The sequence below is a fragment of the Mugil cephalus genome, chromosome 3 (genome assembly GCF_022458985.1).
Source record: "Mugil cephalus isolate CIBA_MC_2020 chromosome 3, CIBA_Mcephalus_1.1, whole genome shotgun sequence".
Lineage (NCBI taxonomy): Eukaryota > Metazoa > Chordata > Actinopteri > Mugiliformes > Mugilidae > Mugil > Mugil cephalus.
In genome coordinates, this window is record NC_061772.1 from 10,891,207 (window position 1) to 10,906,596 (window position 15,390).

At 40.5% G+C, this 15,390-nt stretch overlaps 1 protein-coding gene across 1 annotated transcript; it reads left to right on the top strand.

Annotated features, from left to right (window-relative positions):
- Window positions 1-548: 548 nt before the first annotated feature.
- Window positions 549-13,238, top strand: LOC125005520 (potassium channel subfamily K member 2-like). Its single transcript, XM_047580906.1, has 9 exons — window positions 549-797; window positions 2,232-2,338; window positions 2,477-2,589; window positions 3,125-3,215; window positions 3,590-3,707; window positions 4,761-4,921; window positions 7,178-7,364; window positions 7,472-7,611; window positions 10,250-13,238. Coding segments are annotated over exons 1-9 (1,257 nt in total). The 5' UTR covers window positions 549-796; the 3' UTR covers window positions 10,589-13,238.
- The last annotated feature ends 2,152 nt before the right edge of the window (window positions 13,239-15,390 follow it).

Sequence of the window (15,390 nt, forward strand, 5' to 3'; positions counted from 1 at the left end):
TCTAATCTGTCACTAGAAGACTAATACTGGACCAGAACCACTCAGATTTTTTATAAAGCACATGCAAGCATACAATTATTTGGATTAATATAGATTCTTTAAAGTTAAAATTGAGTTGATACTGAACTGAACTGAATCACTGCTCTCCTCCCTACTTCCGTTTCAAAGTTTTTGTCCTCTTTCATCACAGCTCCTTGTCCAAGATCAGATGTCAGAATATTTAATTTTGGTTAAAAATAACCCAGAAACTCTGTCATTCTGATGTGGGTGTTGTGACATTTTATTGTTAACTGCGTCGTGGGGAGACATGGGATGTAGAGATGCAGAAGCCAAATTAAATGCTGGCCATTTACCTCAGTGAACAAGTTTATGGAGTCCAGTTTGTGAATCACGTCTCTGTAAGCTGCACTGCCTCCCCTCAGTCCTTTCTCCACCCCTCTCCTCCTCCTCCTCCTCCTCCTCCTCCTCCTTGCCCTCCGTGTTGTTCCACCGCTCAAAAACCAGAAGGCAGCGGAGCCAAGCGGACCCACACAGGACAGAGGCTACACAGAGGAACACCAGGGAAAGCTCTTTGCAGTGACAGGTGCCGGCAAGGAAACGCAACGCAGGCGCAGCATCGGTGTCCGATCAGCGGTAAAAGTAGAGACGAGAAAGGAAAACGGAGCTCCTGTTCGTCCCCCCGCTTCAGCACCGCAGGGAGGAGACACGCAGAGGAGGAAAGATTCCCCTAAACGCAGTGAGAGCCTCGGATGAGGAGAGTAGGAGAGCGGAGGGCATCGGATAGGTAACAACAAGAAGTAAGTATGCAAACATTGCCATATGTCATGTATGAGATGGGAAGACAGAACTTTCGCTGCAACTTCTTCATGACATAGCTGCTCACATTTCAAACTAGCTGCATGTCACACCTCTCCACCCAGAAGGCTGCATGTCACGTTTTTGCTTTCTGGAAATACTTATTCCACAAGTAACCCTGAACAGAACTTTCTGTGAAACCTTTTTATTTTTATTATTCATTCAATTTGCCAGACAAAATAATTCTGAATTTGTTTTTATTGGTAAACTGCAAGCTCCTAGGACAAATCATAAATATATGACATGTGCCCGCTGTATTAAATCATTCATAATAATATCTGATCACACAGAGGAGAAAAGACCATCTAGACATACATAGAAGTGGCTCTTTTGCTTTTAAGTACAATACAGTTTATTTAAATTGGAATGTAATGATCTTTAAATCTTTTAATCTTGTCCTAATTAAAACTTTGTACATTCACATCTAAATGTGGGTAAATCAAATTGTGTTACCTATGTTTTTATTATTTGTATTTTCAGTGGCGTTATTCATATATGTATTATTCTATTGGTACTTTAACTACCTAAATATAGGTTTAGAGTTCACGGTTTAAATATTAATTAAAAAATATTAACAAGTGTCTTAATAGTGTTGGACAGCTTTGTGTTTCTCATTTAGGATAACATCAAAATATCTGTCATCATTTAAATATTCTTATTCATGATTTTTAGACTATTTGGCAATGTCATCATAAAAATTTAACAGCTATGTCCTTATCAATGTGCTACACTGGTCAGCACTGATACTTTTACACCTTTTCTAGTTGAAGTAAGTGTAGAACAAAACAAAAAGAAAATTAAAACAAGTCAAGAGTCAACATTTGCACAAACTGTAGAAACTCAATGTGACACAACACTGTTATCTCTACTGTGACTTCTCTTTAACCACAACATCCTAAAACAATGGTTTTATACTAATCTTCTCTGTTTATGATGCCCATCGTAAACTGGACGCCTGGTTTTATATAAATATGTTTAACGATTTAATTTTCTCTCTTGACTCCATAATTACTTCACACTTCAATGTTTTCTTATTTACTTGTCTTATTAACACTTGTTATTCATTCATTCATATGCTCACTAGGTCCATTCTCTTATGTTTAAGATGCGTAGGGCTATTTGCTGGACTGTGTAACACACTTTACAGACTCATGTGTTGCTAAACTAAGCATCAGGGCCTGATTCATGCTTTCACCATGTAATGTCAGGATTTGACACTGGATGGTGACACTCCAAGAGCTCGTTGATGATTTATTCATAAGGATTTCTAAAATTAACAGCTAAATGTGTAGGCTGGTGCACGTGAGCAGAGGCGGGCGGGGGGAAAGTATGTGGGGGAAAGAATTCAAAGCCATTTTCTCATTTCCCCCTGACAGTGGCAGCTCCAGACTTATTGGACCCTAAATCCGCCACTCACAACACTAAGCCCCGCCTCTCCTTCTCCACAAAGCCAATCACACTGACTCCTCGGGAGGACAGCGAGGTGAGAGAAAAAATGGGAACCCAGACTGACAAAGTGATATGTAAAAAAATTCATAAGGTATTTATTCTATAGTGGGAAAACTGTTTTTTATAAATTAGACTCCTCCTGTATGTATGTTGATCAGTTGAAGTGTTGCAGGTGGTTGCCACAGTGATGAAGTGGAAGACGGTGTCAGCCATCTTTCTTCTGGTGGTTCTGTACCTGGTGATGGGAGCAGCAGTCTTCAGATACCTGGAGCAGCCTCATGAGAGGTAGGCAGCTTAAAAGCATGTCTGCTTGTCTGTCGGCCTCAAGTCGTCCATCCATCATTTACCCACTGTCATCCCATCCAGCTGCTGTCATTACTATCAGACAGTCCCTCAAAGCCAGTGACATGACATTATTATCTAACTTTATTCAATCTACAGATGTCTGAGTGCATACATATTTATTTCTGTATTACATTTTCTTAACATTAGAACTTGAAATGACTGAAATGAATGATTGAAATGAAACTGGAGTGAGCATGTGGAGTTCCACAGGGCTCAATCGTTGGGCCTCCATAGTTTCAGTCTTTAAGTCAGAGACATGCAGTGCACAGCAGTAAACAAATGATTACACGTGACAGATGTAATTTAACATAATAAAAAATGAGCCCCACGGTATATTTATTTCCACGCAGTTGAAACCAAAGCAGCAGTTCCAAAATCATCAGTAAGTAATGCCAACCGTTATTTCTTATTTTTGAAATACAGAGATGGGGTTATTTCTCAATGCAGCTTTCTTCCTCTCGATTCTCTTTCTTAGTGCTCAGCGTTTGGCCATCCTGACCAAGAAGCTTGAGTTCCTGTCCAGACACTCCTGTGTTAACCAAAGTCAGCTGGAGGAGCTGGTGAAGGTGAGCGTGACCTCACTCTGAAATTACATTTTAAAATGTAAATATTGCATGTTTGCCCTGAACAGCAGCATTGGTTTCAGCACCGTGGACAGCTCCTCCAACTTTAAAGCCCCAGATTTTTGTTGGTGCTCTGAACTAGGAAACCTTCACTTACATTCAGCAGATTTTTGCCTGTCACACAAGTTGTAATATTTCCATCTTTAAGTCATGAGTGAAGCCGGGGGAAACACAAACCTGTGTTTGTGAAACTACTTTAAAGTTTTATGGTATAATTATTCACAGCAGTGACAAAGCGACAAAATGTGTGTTTTAAGTCAGAAAAGGGTCTAAAGGTATCTCCTCACCCTTTCCTCTCTCCCCCTCCTCCCGTCCAGCAAGTTGTGTCTGCTATCCGGTCAGGAGTGAACCCTGCAGGAACACTGACCAACCACAGCAGCCTGTGGGACCTGAGCTCTGCCTTCTTCTTTGCTGGAACTGTCATCACGACTATTGGTAGGAAACACACAGAGAAACACTCATGCAATGGATATCTATGTCTATACAGACTGTCAAGTCAAAGAACTTCTCCTCAGTAAAACTTATTTATCTTTTGGTTTAGTTTAGGTTATTTCAAACATGTAAAATCCAAACAAAATAATCATACGCAAATGGACATAGTGAACATAAATAACACAAAATGAAAAACTAAAAACCTACACTGACATATTCTACATGTCCGAAAAGGAGTGGGAGGAAGTACAGACTTATTGTATCCCACCCCTTAGAATAATAGAATAATAATAACAGATCAGTAATATTTGAATATTTCGCTACCTATCAGTATAATAATAATAATAATAATAATAATAATAATAATAATACATTTTAAAAAAACGGTCAACACCCAGTGATAATAGACATTCCCTGAGCGTCCCCTCCAAACTGTTACATAATTTCAATCCACAAACTGATACACTAAAAGTCCTCCTTGTTGTCTGTACCCTAAGTGTTCTGTAATTTAATTTCCCCCTTAAATTATGAACCCTTCCCTTTCAGTAAATAATTTTTGAATGTCTTCCAGAAGGAGATTCCTTTTTGCTACTTTTATACTTGTGGGAATAAATGTATTTGTCTAATGTCTGGTCTTCAATTTGTATTACGTGTTTGCATCTGTGTGGAGAAAGCTCTGAATGTGGTTAAATGACAGTGACTTACTTCTGTGGAAAGTGGACAGAGATTCTCCTCAACCTGTTTCCCGTCTGTAATGAAACTAGAACACATATTGCTACATTACTTTTACTTACTGTGCATGCATGCGTGTGTTCATCAGTGGTTAGTTGTGTCTCTTCATATGACAGTCTTTGAGTATTCATGTTTCTCCTGCACTGTTCATCTCTTCTCTGACTTTCCCACTCTATGTCGCTCCATTCTCAATGATTTAGACCACGAATCCTCCCCTGAAGTAATACGTGCTGTACAAAGTGTTTGACCACATTTGGCTAAAGAACAAGACATCATCGATTCACTGGTGATGTAATCCCCTTTTTCTAATTGTCCTCTGTGCAGGCTTTGGGAACATCTCTCCCCACACTGATGGTGGAAGAATATTCTGTATCGTCTATGCACTGCTGGGGATCCCGCTGTTTGGCTTCCTGTTGGCTGGTGTTGGAGATCAGCTTGGCACCATATTCGGCAAGGGCATTGCCAAAGTGGAGAAAATGTTTGTGGTGAGTGACATACGCAGTTTTGTCAACACAAAGTATGAGGTATAGATGGACAAACAGATTCTCTGGAGACAAATGAGAGTTCATATAGGATTATGTGCTGTAGGCCATCCAGAATAATTTACATCAAATTATCTCTTTTAATTCCTATTTATCAAAAACTTCTGAACTGATTGCAACATGCACTTACCAAACCAGAGCATATACTAAGAGTAAGAGACATAAATTAAATAATAATTAAATCCTGTGGCACAAACTCCAAAAATGAATTTTACTTTTGCTGTTACACGGATTACATTTGTCAAAGATCAAGAACTGATGCAAAAAACACAATTTTGTTCCTGTTAAGCTCTAATATAATATCACTGTGCAATACACACATATTCAGGGACCTGTTTTAGCTCAGATGCTTGAGTCAGCTCACATATTGTACTGAATGGATTTGTTGATCACCACCATCCGATGTGAGTCTTCCTTCTTTTTTTGAGGCTTTTAGTGGACATGAGTTGCCCCAGTGGGAGTTAAACGTTTGTGTCATTGATTTTGCGTGTGCGTGTGTGTGCTTGCAGTCTTTTAAATACTCAAAATGCCACGGTGCAGATCCCAGGTGGACAGAGCTCCATTTATGATCAGGTTTTCAAAGTTTAAGTAGCTTTAAGTAGTAATTTGCTTTGTGGTCTTGAGTGAAATGAGAAGAAATCAGAAATGTACTTTAGAATGATTTGTTCCCTCTGCTGCTCTCCAGGCACCCGAGGGACTCGGTAATGAATATTATGATTAAGAAGAAGGGGACAAAAGTTCATTGCGTGAGCGCGTGGGTTTGTGAAAGCCTTATTGCTCTCTGCAGATTGTTTGGCATTATCCTCAGTGAATGTCTTTTCTTTTCTACTGTGCCCAAGGGAGCAATTTATGGAATAACACTATTACTGCTTACAGGGTCAAACTGTTTTAACATTTCACTTCAAAAACAGCTTTCTCTTCAGCAGTGTGCTTCATAGCTGTCAGATGGTTGTTGAGATCCTTAAAAAGTTTGAAATATCGCAACAGCTCTTCCATGGATTGGACTGCGCAGATTTTTAATGATTTACCAGACGATGAGGCCTAATGACGCTGGTGATCCCCTGGTTTTTACTCTTGCAGAGACACTTTCTACAAACATAGACAGGTTGTCACCAAGTTACAGTTGTTGTTTTTTTCCATTACACTGTTTTATGACTTACAGTTTCAGCTGGACATCCTGAGCCACTCTAGCAGCTGTAGACTCTTAGTTTCCAAATGGCATTTGGCATCTTTCTCCTGTTTAAATATGTACCGTCATTGTTGGACAAATGGACATGTGAGTCACAGAACTTTTCCCTCACACTTCAGCACCCCATTTGCTGCCCCTCAAATTGTTTGGCCATTCCTTCCTTAATTATCTGTAACTGCTCATCCTCCAGAGGGTTGCAGGAGGGCTGGAGCCTGTCACAGCTGAGCGAGAGGCTGGACACAGGTCGCCAGTCTATAACACAGAAAGACAAACAACCATTCACACTCACGTCCAGGAACAATTTAGTCAGTGCTAACCACTATCTACGGTTTCAGTAGATAAAATAATCTTTCTTGGAATAAACATTGCTTCATTTCCCTTGTACAAACACATTGTAAAACTGTAATGTAAATGCAAAATTATACAATTCTTAAATAAACAGTACCTGGGGAGATGAATAAAAATAATTAAAAAAAGCCACCCCACCCATCAAGTGCTACTGAGGGTTGTGCTGCATATTGTATGAGGTTGTTGGTTTACAGATCTTGTTGGGGAAGACATCCATCTTCTCATTCAGCGTATACCAAATTATATACCAAGATGTAATGTATCAATCAGTGGCGTTATCCAGGCCTTAAAAGTAGGTGTCTTTGTCGATTTTCCAATGTAAGAGTTTTTTTTTTCCTGCACAAGAGGCTGTAAGACAGAAGGTGGTTATCACTGAGTATTCTGCAGACTCTAAGACTTCCCTGATGCCACCAGTACAATCAAGAGTGAATCTGTTTTATTGTTAACCTAAGAACCTTTGGAAAAAACTAAAATATTTCCGTCCAGAAATCCTGTAGTTTGGGACATAGAGCATAACTGTGAAGTAGGTGCTAACCAGTATCTACCACTGTCTGGAGTCTCTCTTAGATGAATCATGATCCCAGGCTTTCTTACAGACACACAATTAGTTTTGGTGAGTGGTTAAATAAAGAGGCGTCTTCTCTTGTCTCTCCCCACTTCAGCACTGGGACATCAGTCAGACCAAGATCCGGGTCATATCCACCCTGCTGTTCGTCTTGTTCGGCTGCCTCCTGTTTGTGGCACTTCCAGCGGTCATCTTCAAACACATCGAGGGCTGGTCTGCACTGGAGTCCCTCTACTTCGTGGTCATCACCTTGACTACCATTGGATTTGGGGATTTTGTGGCAGGTGCGAACGCAGCTAGTGATCGAATGCAGACACACACTTTCACACTTTGAGCCTGTCAGTTTCTCTGCATCATGCCCACATTCCTCAGTTTGGGTCCGTGTCTCCAGGTGGGTCAGAAATAGAGTACATGGACTACTACAAACCAGTCGTGTGGTTCTGGATTCTGGTGGGCCTGGCTTACTTCGCTGCAATCCTCAGCATGATAGGAGACTGGTTCAGAGTCATCTCCAAGAAGACAAAAGAAGAGGTACGTCACACGTCATACCTCTCTATCTCGTCCCGTCATCTGTCTCTTTTTCAGTACAGTGACACAGGTTACGCAAGGCTCCCTGGTTACATTGCCATATCCCCACCTCAACTTTTGCCCTCTGCTTAACTTCATTTCAATGATATGACTGTTTTCTAATCCAATCGACTCTCTGCCATCCAAACACAGTCTTAGGATATTACTGTGATCTTCTCCAGAGGGAGAAAGGCAGCCCATTTGGACAATGTGTGATCATGTTCCCGTCAGAAAATGAATGCAGAACTGTCTCTAAATATAACACGGGCAATGAAATACATTTACGTTTCCCAAAAAGAACATCTGGCAGTTTTCAGCACTTCATAAAATAACTCGTAGGTTCCCCTCCAGATAATGTTGCCCTGGTGATAATTAGATGTCTGTATTTAGCATGAATAAAGATTCTGACATAAATTTCAGCCAGTTCCTAACCGACAAACACTGTCTCGAGTTTCAGGGGAAAAGAACACGATGACACAACGACATGATGACATGACACAGTGTCTCCATTCGTTAAACATGATTAATTGAACGAAGCTGGTTTTCATCTGTGGTTATTTGTGTGTGTGTGTGTGTGAGAGAGAGAGACCTTCCTCCCATGGGTTTTCATGCTGAAGTCCTGCTGTGGCACATCAGAATCTCACTGGCCTGTGAATGTGTGTGTGTGTGTGTTACCAGGCGCTGTGATGCTGTTAGAAATAGAGGCATTATCAGCGTCTGGAACATTGTTCATTTTCAGCCTGAACTGGTTCAGATTAGCTCCCTGGCTGCTCCAACTGTCACGGAGGTGTTTGGTCAAAATTAAAGTATCTCAGTGGACTGTTAAGGTACATAAAGTTCAAATCCTGTATAAACACCTCTACACCTCCGGTCCAGAACCACTTTAATCGTTTATGGTGCGGATTTGACAGTGTGTTGTGGGAACACATCAGATTACTGTGGAGCACCTTTATGATGTAAACAGTTCCCACTGATCTCTGACTGTTATTGAATTCATTATCCTGTTGACATTAGCCACTAGAAGGTGGGAGCACCGAGGTCCTAAAATGTTATTATGACCTGTTATGAATTGTTTATATAAGGTGCTGCTGATCTGAATGCCGCAGCCATCAGCTGTTTCAGATAGATAGATATTATTTTTTATTATCATTTATTATACACTGTCTGGCCAAAAAAAAAAAAAAATGTCACCACCTGGATTCAACTAAGCAAATATGTACTGTACGAGCCTCCTATTGGATAATTGCTGCATGGGCGATTATCTTTCAGCTGGCAACAACTTATTTAACCACATCTGATGTAATGAGTAGCGATGTTAGTTATGTGAGTTTCTGTCTAATAGTAAAAGTTAGAGAATTTCCACACGTACAATGAAATTCGAGAGATTGGAACTGAACAGCCTTAAGAAAACCATTAATCAGTGAGGCTAACTAGAAAAAAAGGATTCAGTTTGGATTCAGGTCATGTGGTCTGATGAGTCCAGATTTACCCTGGTCCAGAGTGATGGGGCATCAGGGTAAGTAGAGATGCAGGTGAAGTGATGCCCCCCTCATGCCTAGTGTCTATTGCACCAGTCTGTGGGGGCAGTGCTATGATCTGGGGTTGCTGCAGTTGCTCAGGTCTAAGATCTTGGTGAAAAATGAATAGAACACCGGATGGAGATAAATCTTATGACATTGCAGAAGCTTCTTATTGAAACAATGCCACAGTGAATGCTGCTGTAATTAAAGCTAAAGGTGGTCCAACAAAATATTAAAGTGTGTGACTTCTTCTTTTTTTTTTTTTTTTGGCCAGGAAGTGTATTTCTGTTTTGTAGGAGACATTAAATATGTCTTGTATTCTGAAACACAGTGAAGTTATTGTTGTGATATCAGGCTATTTTAAGATATACTCAGTTGTGTGCGTGTTCTAGATTTTCCATGGATGATGAATCCTTAATGTAATTGACTTGACTTCCTGGTCAGTAATATCATCACTCTCCACTTCACTCACGCCCTATTTCTTTCTCTCTCTCTGAAAGTTTAAACTTTGAGGATACTGAGTGTGAATGATGAAATGTTTCACTGGAGCCTTTTAAAGGACAAAACTGTGGTTGTTTTTATAATAACTACTGCATTCATCAGCATCAGCTTAAAGGCCTGTCAAAGTGTAGGCAAAGGAGATCGTGTCCAGTTTGGTAACAGGGTTTTTCCACAGACAGGGAACCAGTTTGTTTCTTATGCATGTGCTAATTCTGCTCGAGAGCCACAGAATCAGTCGTCCTGTAGCAAACCAGTGCATTTTAACTGCGGCATCAGTTCCATCCTCTACCTTCATAACATTTTCTGAGCTTTGCAGCATAAACAAAATCAGCAGCTATCCATATTAATTTTATCATTTTATCAAAAACAGTAAAGATGAAAAATGTTTACTCTGATGAGTCTCTACATGTGGATTTTGCCATTGTAGTGGATTAAATGGAATTAAGTGACTAAAATATTCTGCAAAACAATTTTGCTAGAAGCCTTCCTCAAACGAAATGATGCCATTTGTCTCATTTAAAGTATAACTGACGTCCAAATCTGTGACTCACCCTCTCATTGTGTCTCCGTGTCTCATGCAGGTAGGGGAGATCCGAGCTCATGCTGCCGAGTGGACGGCCAATGTCTCCGCGGAGTTTAAAGAAACCCGTCGGCGTGTTAGCGTTGAGATCTACGACAAGTTCCAGCGGGCCGCGTCGATCAAACGCAAGCTGTCCTCAGAGCTGGGATTCTGCCCAGCCCCTGAGCTCACGCTGCCCAAACGGAGCGTGTCGGTCAATTTCAACGACGAACGGGACAGGAATGAGAAGGAGGCCATGCTGCAGGGCTCGATGACACCTCTCAACAGAAACGGTGGTTTGTTCATGAACGGACTGGACCCAGAGAGAGGAGACATCTCAATTATTGAACACCTCAAGTAGAACGAGGACAGTTGCCACCCTTCAAGATTCTTCCAAGGCCTTTCTGTTTGCCTCATCGATGGTGTCAGTGCTGAGATCAGGGTTGAATCACCGCATGAACCGAAACAAACAACAAAGACAATGTGGTACTTTGTGACCCAAATAGAAAGATCTTCCCCCTCTACAGGGACTTAAGACAAGTCAAAGCTCAATGACACTTCAGTGAATTCTTGTTGATTTCTCACTTCAACGTTCTCAAATATCAGCAAGTTAGCTTATTTCATTTACTGGGTCTGTCAGTGAAATCTTTCCTACTCTGATTCTCCATACGAAGGAAAGATGGTCATTATCAATATCTGGGATTAGCCAAAACCAAAAGAATTGTCAAAAGATGTGCCCAAGTTGCCTGTCTGTGTTTGCAGCGCCCCAACAGCCATTTGTATGGACATATCGTTATGGTTCAGTTAGAGAGAGAGAGAGACGATTATGACAAGGAACAAACCTCCCTGGCTTGTGTCAAACCTGGGATGTAACCACTTGGCTCAAATTAAAGGATTGTTTTAGTAATTTTCCACATTGGGAAAAAATGTCAGCATCAACTTGCAGTTTCAATCCCTCACTTTTATTTTATAGCACTTGTGTCACATTAAGATTTTAATCTAAAACATTTTGCTGATGATTATCTATTTTATAAAGTATCTCAGACGAATGAGGTTTTAATTAATCACTTTTGACTTGATTGTTTCATATCATGGTGAAGTTTCTAATCGATATAATCACTACCACTGTGACTACTACCAACGTTCTTGTTCTTATCACCAATAACCTTTTGTAGGTATGTCAGATATGATTTTTACTTTGCTTTTGATAAACTAAACTGTTATGTTTGTTGTTCTGTGGTTTGCTGGAAGATGATCACAGCAAATAATTATAGATCACAGTTCTCAGTTTACACTCATGTCAGACTCACAGTCCTGTTGTTTTAAGCACACTACTTGAGATGTGGTTCTATCGATGAAGATGTGTTGTGTCAGACCACTGCAGTGCCTCAAAGACTTTACTTTGCCTACAAGACTGAGCACAGCACAGTGTGACTGAATTATCACTGAGCTGCATAGTGATACTTTAAATACTGCGTGTGCTTCGTTAGCCGTTCTAGTTTGTTTTACTTCAAAAGATGAAATCAGTTATTCACGCTTTTATTGTTTTAGCATCTCTAACACCGACATGCAGCAATAATCTTCCATAATCTGAGTTTTCTATCATAATATGATTTGCCTGGGATTGTTCTGAAGGGTCACATAAATTACGGCCCTCTGCTCCGAGGCCCTTAAAATATTGTGATAATGTGATGACTTGAGATCTCAGGTGAATGTCTGCACATCTGTCAGTCATTTCAATCAGGCCAGATGTGTGTAATTCACATTCTGTCATCCCTGGACAAAAGCAGCATCGTGTGAAGGATTTTGTAACCTCATAGCTTCTGATACATTTTGTTTCATTTCACTTTCTGTTGACCAATCAAAGCTGCTATAACTCACAGCAAATGCCTCTTCTGAGTCTTAATACCACATGTGTACAAGAAAGTGTTCTTTGTTTTGTTTTGTTTTTTCATCTTTGTCTGCGGTCATGGTTTGAAGGCTGTGAAGGTGTAATTAAGTATTTACCGTGGACATGTTTGACCTTTTGGTTCAGACAGTAAATTTGTTGAGGCCAGAGATGAAGGCTGCAGCTTAATCGATTGTGAAAGTGTGAAGATTCAGTTTGAATGTCTGGTTTTCACGCACACACACAGTCTGAGGGGTTTCTTCCATGTGCGCACACCTGCCGTTGAAAATGCACTTTGATTCCACAGCCTTTGAACGTACCATCGTGACACAGCTTCCACAGCTAGTCAGTACATCCCGTTAGACGGCCTTGTTTTTTGTCGTTACGTGGCAAAAATTACACGGGTGTGACACACAAACTTTTTTTGTTTTTTAAACAAGCCAATCAATTCAATCCTCAGATTAGTGCCCACATACACAAGGTGTGCAAAATTAACGTATGTCTGATGCCTAAAGCAGGTCGATAACCACAAATAATTCACGTTAGCAGCAGAGTTTGAATCCATCTAGTGAAAGTGTTGATAAAGACGAAACACGGTAATAGTGCAGTCTGTAGTTTTAAAAGTTTAAAAGACTAGAACCAAAATAAGTGAGAAACTAGTTTGTCACAGTGCCACTGGGCTTTCTAATGGACCGTTCTCACAGCAGACATCTTTTCACTGCAGGTGTATTTATGACAACTGCCTTCTACTTGGCTTTCTGGGTAACTTAATGGAACAAGGACATTGTTAATACACATGTGCTTCTGCTACTGAGATTAGTCTCAATGGACAAAGTCTATTAAACTGATGAAAAGTTTGAAACAGACCTGTAGACGTTTATACCACAGTGTTTTTTTTTCTGTATTACTAACTCTGAATGGAACGAACAGTGACATCACACTGTGCTGTTCTGACTTCTCAACATGTCATTGTTACATGGTCATCTTTTTTTTTTCTTAGCCATGCTGAACTGAAACTGACTCTCTCATACTGTGTGTTAAGGCTTTTTTTCTAATGATAGCTGTATTTTTCTAAACTCTGTTCGCACATTGTAACAATAACATGTCTGTAGAGCTAATCTCCCATGTAGCTCAGATTTTTGTACAAAGTATGACTTGAAATAAATACGTAAAAAAAAAAACAGTTTTCTTGTTTTAGCTTTTGTAGCAGAGAAGAAGAGTGTGCATCACACGATAATCAGTCAAGTTTGTAATTTATGTAAAATGTTTAAATGTTTTACCTCAATTGTTGTTGAATCACATCATTCTTCAGTATTAATAGAAAATCTTTATAATCTACTCTGATACAGCAGGAAGGACATTTTGAGCAGTGTTTACTGAATAAAATAATGGATTTAATGCCAACATTTGCCAAACTTGTAGAGTTACACCCACACAGTGTTTCACTAACCCGTCTAGTTCAGCCTTGTTGAACCTTTGATGGGTTTGCCCGGACGGGTCCTCTGTTACATCTGTAACTCTACTGTACTCTGAACACAAATAGAACAATGAACAAGTCTGAGAGAGAATATGCAGGAACTTTAACAATAACTCCAAGTTGTTTTTGCAGTCAGCTCAGTCAGCTGTGACACTCAGCTCATGAAGATAATTAAGACGCTGTAATTGCTGCAATTTACATCAAGCACCTTCATGCAGCAGTCAGGATCTGGCTGACGGGTCTGATGGAGAACGGTTAATCAAATCTGGTCAAACCACACCCACGCTGTTCCGATGAGCCTTGAACTAATAGTAAGTAAGTATGTTTTTAAGTTTAATTTTGCACGTTGTTTATTTCATGAAACTAAACCAGTTTTTCAGGGCTTTTCCCCATTGAGATATGAAACAACTGCCTCAGTGGTAGAGAGCATGCTTTGCAAGTGAAAGGCCCTGGGATCAATCCAGCATCTGCACGGTAAACTTTAATCTCCAGCATCCCCAGCATTTGTGGCCTGAGCCAAATATTTGTTGAGGGTGAGCAGTGGTTAGAGAGTCATCTTTGCGACTGTAGGCTTTGTATTCCCACTAAAGTAATTCTTATTGTTATATTTGGAAACACATTAATCAGTTTGTGCCTTTGTCCCACAGCCGCTGAGCCGCTGGGTAATTGTTGCTGAAGCTCCTGGATGATAGAGTGGCTGATGAGTGTGACTGGTCAGTGGCAGAGGGTCTACTGACGCGTGAGGTAAAGTTATGAAAGCAGGAAGTACAGACCAGAATCAACACCACACAGTCGGTCAGATACAGTACACCGGCTCAGTTCACCAAGACACTTCCTCTAATGTCAAAGCCCATGCGGCCTTTCAAAGGGTTAGAGTTTGATTCATCTGAATGCTGCACATAAGACAAAGCGTCCAAAGGTTTTAACGTGTTTTAAAGGATTCATCCAGGTTAGCTATAGGGAGCAGGTTCAGTTTTGTGTACAGGGTGCTATTGTCATCAACCTGTTGGCAAGATTGTGCATTATTTTCTTAAAATATCAAACTAGTGCTTTAAAATTGTCTTAATGGGATACTTTGCCACATATGTATCTAACAGTGATTTAGTATATCTGATGATGAAGCTGTTGCTTTGACTTCTTGGGGTGAAAAACACAATGATACACAATAATAAAAAAAACTACTAAGTAAATTCAAAGGTTTTGCACCTTCTCTCTTCACACCATTACAATCATTTCCCTAAGGGCTGCTCATGTTTCAAAACATAATGACTACAGAAGTCACATGAACTGAAGCCTCCAGCGGTTTTTATTCTGCTCTAATGGTTCAGTTTTTACTTCTCTACACGTGGAGGCAGTTCTTTAGCAGAAAGGTGCCGTAAAGACGCCGGAGGACACTGGTTGTTAAAAATAGCTCATTCTCTGGGAGTGTAATTGAACATATTATCTCCACTGAAGAGGAGGCAGCGAGGGCAGGGAGTCGACACAGTGAGGGCCAGACGTACAGATATTTCAGCGTGGAGACGACCAGACATGTTTATGTAATCAGCCAGCGTTTTTTTCCCCATGTCAGTAATCTATCTGAATCTTTTCCCTTGTTCTTTCCTCTGGTCTCTTCTCCATTGCTTCCAGTGTCTTGTCTCACAGTCCCACGGTGGCAGCTGTAGACAGCACAAACCGAACCAGACGCATCCTTTCCCACCACTACACCAGGACATGTGCTTCAGTGAATACCTTGGACGTGAAATGTCTGTGTGGAGTTTTAGAGTCTTGGGTGATTACAAGGTAGAGAAAGGCCAAC

What these genes read in the sequence shown, in the direction of transcription:
- LOC125005520 (XM_047580906.1), top strand. An exon ending in CTCCTCGGGAGGACAGCGAG is followed by an intron (nt 2,339 to 2,476) that starts GTGAGAGAAAAA and finishes GAAGTGTTGCAG; the next exon opens with GTGGTTGCCACAGTGATGAA. An exon ending in AGCTGGAGGAGCTGGTGAAG is followed by an intron (nt 3,216 to 3,589) that starts GTGAGCGTGACC and finishes CCTCCCGTCCAG; the next exon opens with CAAGTTGTGTCTGCTATCCG.